General features: G+C 39.4%; 1 protein-coding gene across 1 annotated transcript; it reads right to left on the reverse strand.

Annotated features, from left to right (window-relative positions):
• Positions 1-1,309: 1,309 nt before the first annotated feature.
• On the reverse strand, positions 1,310-2,634 carry LOC147895008 (uncharacterized). Its single transcript, XM_087383395.1, has one exon. The coding sequence runs from the start codon at positions 2,632-2,634 to the stop codon at positions 1,978-1,980; it is 657 nt and encodes a 218-aa protein (XP_087239521.1). The 3' UTR covers positions 1,310-1,977.
• Between the last annotated feature and the right edge of the window lie 4,755 nt (positions 2,635-7,389).

The raw sequence follows: 7,389 nt of genomic DNA on the forward strand, positions 1-7,389 counted from the left end.
CTACATGATGTGGAGATGTGGATTGAGGATATCCACAATTTCTCTCACACAGTCTAATTTGTTCACACATAAGATGAGAAAAATCATTGATGTTGTTCTTGTTAGATATCAATGCTCCACTCTCGTGTGACTATGCGGGAACCAGCTAACTCTACTTGTAAGCCTCCCATATGATTACTTGCTCTTTTCTGTGCCACAATTCTACCGTGTGGTCGGTGGTCCTCCAGTCGGCCATTTTGGGTCGACTGGGTCAGTCTCCCAATTGGGTCTAATCGACTACGACTGGTGGCTATATAAGAGCAAGCCGGTGAAGCCCATAATCATCACTGGCTACAGCAACCCTGATTCCTTAGCATCCAGCCTCCGTTCTCTACTATTTCTAGCACACCATCGAAGCTTCTTACACAGGAGCGCACGGTTGGGAGGCAGCCCCATCTATTGTATCAGTTTTACAGTAATCAAATTTTTGATTCTCCATACTATCTGCTTTTCTCTCTTGCATACGAGATCCTGTTATCTGTTGAGCACAGACGTTGTATTGTTTTCTTACAGTTCTCTCAATCGCTTATGAACAATGTTTGTAGAAGAATTGTGACATTATAGAGAAATGAAAGACTATGTATTATCCAATTGAAGACTAGTCTAAAGACTAGATAGACTGGACTAGATTTGCGGCACCCATGGTGGGTTATTGGCTAGAAAGATGAAGATACAAAATACTATGGAGTCTAGAGTAGCTGCTTGATGTCATTTATCAATAGAGGAAGGATATCTCAATGATGACTCTCATTGAAGTAATAACAACCTTCTACACAAGCGAGAACCTCTCGATGGTCTCTCCCGTGTATTTGTAGTCCTTGGCACTTGCCATGCTAGAACCTTGAGGTAGAACTCGTCATACAATGCCACTCGGAAACCATGCAGGTCTTTCTTAGGGATTGATGCCCTCTAATATGAGTTACGAGTTACAATAGAAAGCCTACCTAGACTCTTCCAAAAACCTCATAGGCTGCCCTTTCATACTTAAATTTAACCATAATCTTAAGGTCGTTTCAATCCATGTCACTACGAGAGTTTCCTTCATATAGAACAATTTAGTTCCAATGTGTATGAAGCATGTTCCCCAAGACATATTAGCCGGTGAATGAAGTATGAAGAATGCGGTAGATGCAAAGAAAAAGTTCCGAGATGCAAAGATAAAAAACAAGCTGGTTGAATGAGCGACTACAAAGAATAACAAAGTTTGAATAGTATAGTTTCGACAAATGCAATTGACGCATTATTGATACACAACCTGCTTTGGCTGCGGAAGATCCAAACAGAGTTCGCAAGTAGATCCATATATCACGACTCACTACACAGTAAACAGTTCTACAGCAAGAAGACGACAAAGACATAAAAACAAGTGGAGGGTTGAGGGCGGTTAGAAATGTCTGCCTGAGCGAAGCTGGTCCTACAGGAGGGCAGCAGCCAGCTATGGCTGCGCTACATCCAAACACCAGCGCCAAAATAAACAATCCATCACTTTGTGGCCTCCCACAGTCAACATTCCGCTTCCTTTTCCTGTTCTGACGTGCCGGCCTATTCACCCTTTGGTAACTCGCATTCACAAAGTTCACCTGCCGTCCGGCATCTCCTGTTCTTGCTCACAGCTGTCCACTTCGAGCTTCGACGTCCCCATTGCTACTCTTTCTTTGCTTGGATTTGGATGCAGCTTTACCCCTGGCGATTACCTTGCGTTCGACTTGCTCGGCCTTGCATCGAATATTGCATCCTCGCCTTGCGAACAACGAAGCCTGATTAATTCGTGTATGAACCCAAGGCTCCTGTCAAATACTGCAAAGAAGTTTTGCCCGATCGCTAGGGAATCACGTGCGTTGTAGCCTAGATGATGATCCGTTCATATGTTTAGAATTTCGCACGGTAAAGTGGAGGAATCGCCTCAGTTCTAAGCCTGGACGATGACGACTCCTTTTATCAAGCTGAGTTCTTGCTCGCAGCTTTCCTTCCCTCTTCGATTACTTGCAGCCTTGGAGTCCACGTTCTGCACCTGCGAAACATTTTTGACCGGTACGCCCTCTGGAGCTCCCGAGTGTCGCACAATCGAGTACTTGAAATGGAGCTGTAAGGCACCTTCTCTTTCACCGACCCTGAATAGCTCGACTGCGAAGCACCGTTTTCCGTAAAGTCTGGGCACGAAAAACACGCATCCGAGCTGTTCCTCGCCAGCAGGCGGGCGTGCTCCCCGGTTTCGGGCTTCTCTTTCGCAGATAAGTATCTCGAGATCTCCTGGAACGCAGGCGAAGCGGCAGGCGACTTCCGGAGCCGCGAAAACGGCCCTGCACTACGGTGGCTCTGGAAAGTCTGGAAGGGAAGGAGGAGGTAGAGGCGGCCAAGCTGGAGCTCCTCATCGGGGAGGAGGCTGGAGAGGGAGTGGTGGGCGGGGTGGAGGGAGTCGAGGGGGCAGACGAAGTGGTGGGGGTGGTCGAGGAGCAAGCGGATGACTTTGATGGGGTGGGAGAAGTGGAGGGAGGAGCCATCGATGAGCAAGACCTTAGCGAGGAGGGGGGAAGAGGGGGGGGGAGGGCGAGAGAAGGAAGGGAAGAGGGGGGAGATTGAGGAGAGGTTGCCCATGGAGCTTGAAGCGAGAGGTAGTCTGAAAGCTTGAAGGTTGGCTATGGCGATGGCAAGCCTTAGATATATATACTCACTTTACTTTACGTATGTCTTAACGAAGAACTAGAAGAAGAAGATGGAGTTATAAATGACCGCTTACAAGAAGTCTCCACTTGGCACCCTCTCCCCAATTGTTGACCCTTACAACGACCTCCCATTTCCCACGGACTATTCTTCCCCTCCCAATTGGACAAACTAGAACAAACACTCTACCTTTGGCCCCCCCTTTCCTTTGTCCTCACTTTGGCATTCGTATGAGGGCCTTCTATGGTTCCTTTGTCAAAACACTCGGACCCCATCCTCTTTCTTATCAGGATGCCTTCTGGGGCATGTAGGAATGAGCAACTTTGGAACAGATCAACGAGCAACAGATCTTTGAACATATACCAAGGTTTCTCATCTCTCTCTCTCTCTCTCTCACACACACACACACACACACACCATGACAACTAAGTTATGGTTGTACACAACCTTCTTAGTTCTTTTGATAGGTATTGTCATTGGTTCTCACACATGGCTTACAACCTCTCTTAGCTCTCTTTCTGTCCCTTGGCCCCCCCCCACAATGTACCAAGCACACATCTTTTGGGTATAGTCCCTATGATTAGCTCTTGCACACATGACTTACAACTTCCTCTAGCTTTTATTACTTATCAAACCAATAGCACTTCAAATATCCTTGACCCACCATCATACATTCACTCCTTTGGAGTTTATGGTATGGTTTGACAATGAAGGCCAACCACCTTATGTCTCAACTACCATCCCTTAGCTTTTGCTCATGCTTGACTAGCTACTTTGCTTGAGAGGGTTGTACGATGTAGAAGCAATCAACTCACTCAACCTTCACTAACATGCAAGCAAGCAAGATCTTAGGAATACCACATGCCCTTCTTCTCACCACTCATTTCAAGCTTCTTGATTGTCTGGCCTAATAAAACCTAAATCTCTCTCCTCTATTCAATTTCTTTCTAGAACACGCTTAGAGGGTGATGGATCTTATCCAATAATGGGTTTTTATTGCAAAAGAGAAATTTAGTTCAATAGTCTGACTATGAGGGGGAGGAGGTGATGGGCTAGGTAGAGGCTAGGTAATGGATTTTAACATATTGTGGATGAACCTATGTGGTGAAATGCAATGTGCTATTAATAAGTTATGACAATTGGTTGAGTTTGGAGGAGGTGAATGGGGATTTCTTGGTAGAACATGGGGAAGCAACAAAAGAGAAGAAGAATGGGACAAATGGAGGTTTTGTGTTGTGAGGGGGTTCTCACTCCCAATGGTTCATGCACCTGAACTTCTTGGTGGGAGCCAATTCCATCTTCCCACAAGCATTAGGAAAACATAATTGCATCAACAAGAAGACAATGTTCTTTAATAAGGTGAGCTCCTTCTTAATAACTAAATCCTTCTTAATACTACTCTCATGCTAGTTTGGCAGCATGACATAAAACGACCCATGATATTTTTTTCCTCCCATTATTTGAGCAAATTATTGATACAGAGATGTCTTTTGTATCTATCTCCTTTGATCATGATCTCTACATCTCTCAAGAAAAATTTGACACCTCCATGATGTCCTTTAATTCCAAATTCAAAATCAATTATGATCTTGGTTGTTGATTCAAAGAAGGATAAAAGAATGGTGTAAGATTTTTCTATTCATGCTAAGGACTTTCCCACAATTCCATAGTCCCATAGATTGGTCATTCTTAGGAAAATTATAAAATGAGTTTTTCATGAGAGAATGGATATGTTTTTGAACACTCCCTACTTTCAATCCTCATTACGCCAGCCTCTATTTACCATGATATATGATTTGTTTCCCCCATGTAAATTATCTTTCTATAATGTTAGGATAATGTAGACTAAGGAAATTATCAAATTTTTTCTTTAGGAGCGGAATGATTCTGTTTCCAAACCTATGACAATACACTTTAATGTCCTCTAGTGTTACCAAAATAATATTAGGACAAGCTTGGTACTTCTCTTTAGTAGGCGAATCCCTTTAAAACTATTGATTGTAAGAAAAGCACTTTGGTAAGAAAGGATGCTTCTTTATGGTATCAAATATGCATGAAGTTAGCACTTAAAATTTTGTGATATTCTTATCTTGATGAAGGTATATTATAATGCAATTTCCTCTGTGTTATGAGATCTACCTTTCAAATCACATATATATATATATATATATATATATATATATAGGAGCTTAGGTGTATGTTGTCTGAAGTATGTTCTAACAAGTTAAATATTGTTTACATGTGAAATGTCTACATCACCTTTCAAAATCACATATATATACAAGATTAGCTGATCACCTTTCAAAATCACATATATATAGGAGCTTAGATGTATGTTGTCTTAAGTATGGTCTAACAAGCTCAATATTCTTAAATCACATATATACAGGAGCTTAGATGTATGTTGTCTTAAGTATGGTCTAACAAGCTTAATATTCTTACATATGGTCTATAATGTAATGAAGCCATTGAAAACCTTGGCCTAGGGGTTGTACCGAAAAATATGCAATTCTAACATGTGGGTTCAAAAGGAGGGGTTTCTAATTATATGCTACTCACAAAAATGTACATATATAAGTGGATTTTTAATCAAAATTTGTAACATCTTAAAGATGTATAAGGAAAAAGAAACCTCGGGCCCATATCTAAGTAAGGGTTTCGATATTTTATTAGTGTCTCCTCGAGTCTTGAACACTCCTAATTTCCTCATCGTTTTTAATAAGCACATATTGACATATTATTTATGTGATGAAAACAACTCAAATGTGTTTATGATTCTAGGTGTTATAGACTTCATTGATTGGGCCCATCGAAGCAAAATACTTTTTCCTAGTTGATGATTAGAAGATGGAGTGATTGTACAATCCTGTCCTTTTATATTTGATGAAGATTTCAATGAATGTAGGCCATATGATAAGAGAAAATGACAGGGTGGATGCAAGCAATAAGCATAGTTGTAAAGATACATCATATCTTCTAGCTTACTATGACATATCAATTTGTAAATAATATGAAAGATTATAGTGTGATATTAAATATTTCTTGTTACTAGGATTGTACTTGATATCTTTCTTATCATTAGTATGTACTACAAAGATCATGAGGTAATGTACAAGATGGATGATGAACTCTTAACAAACTCTTCAATCTTTAATAACCTCTTCTAGTACACCAGGTTGCAAGCATTAGATTTACTACAAATAGGACTTTTCAATTTCTAATTTCTTTAAAAAATATATTAACCTTGTATGTTAAGGCAAACTATCATGATAGACCTTATTATGATGTCAATTACAAAGATTCACATTTGAAAAATAAAATAAAATGCTTATGTAGTCCATGGAGCCATATTTTACATGTTCTTGACTAGCTACTTTGCTGGACAAGCACATGTAATCTATCATCTCAAAATTTACAAAAGGGGTGTATATAAGTTAATAAAATCCGCAGGTAGGTTTTTTTTTAAATACCCCTTAATCGCACGTGCTATATGGGGTTTTTATATAGTGCCCCATTCCACCCACACTACACAACACGGGTCGCTTTCCGATGCCGATACCGATGCTAAATACAAAGTTAAAAAAAAAAAAACAAGTGAAAAGTGTGTATGTTGTAAAGAAAGCATCGATGTGAGCATCAGTATGGGCGTCGATAAGTGGTACTTGTTAGTGCGGCCATATAGCCATTGGTATGAACATTGGTATATACTGACACTACAGTGTCAGTATATGCGTCGGTATATACTGATGTTTAACACTAGTTTGGTAGAGGGACATAAAAATGTCCTAGGACACTTTTATGTCCTGTCAATTTAGCAACTTCCTAGAATTATTCAAAAGCATCGATAAGGTATTTTGGGGTTTTGATTATTTTCCATAATAGCTTATATGCTGAAAAAAACTTGGAATTATTATGGATTAGAACTTGCACATATTACTTTGAGTTCTACCTAAAGTTTTAAGGTCAACCTAACACCGACATTTCAAGCTATTTTCTCAAGTTTTAGATAAAATGGCCATACTTCTTACTTAGAATGATTTTTCTTAGAGTTTGTAAGTCCTAGAGTCTAAGGATAACTATAACACATATGTTTATATTTCCTTGGAGCTAGATAATCATAATCATTATGATCTATGGCCTTAAATGTAGTTTTAGTGAATGCTGATGGCAAGGGAAAAATCAATCTTTTACAAATTCTTTGACATGTCTAACAAGTTCCAAACTCAACCATACTTAGTATATGTCTTTAATAGGATATTATGGAGTAGCATGAGTTTTTAGGGGACCTAATGTCATGTAGAACACCAAATTCAAATCATATATTGATCGTTCCTTGTGCTGTACTTCATGCTAAATTCAAGATAGAAGGGTTAAAGGATATCAAAGAACCTTAATACTCTTAAAATTATACTTATAAAGTGCCTCTAATCATGAATGAGTGACACCAATTTTAAACCGCTATATGCAGAACACTTATATACATGATAATTCAAAACTATAAAAGTGAGATTTAATGTGAAACCTATTTTGGTAGTTGATGTTAGGAGCACTTAATCTCTTTTAGTTTTAGCCTTTATTGTGATGTGGTAAGTTTAACTTATGATGCAATATTGTTATAGTTAAGATATGATGCTTTGTGGCTATTATGTTTAGTATAAAAAGATGTTTATTTATGAAATGTGACTCATA

Source organism: Dipteris shenzhenensis, chromosome 13 (assembly GCF_047967505.1).
Source record: "Dipteris shenzhenensis isolate YYH24624 ecotype China chromosome 13, Dip_SZ_1.0, whole genome shotgun sequence".
Classification (NCBI taxonomy): Eukaryota; Viridiplantae; Streptophyta; class Polypodiopsida; order Gleicheniales; family Dipteridaceae; genus Dipteris; species Dipteris shenzhenensis.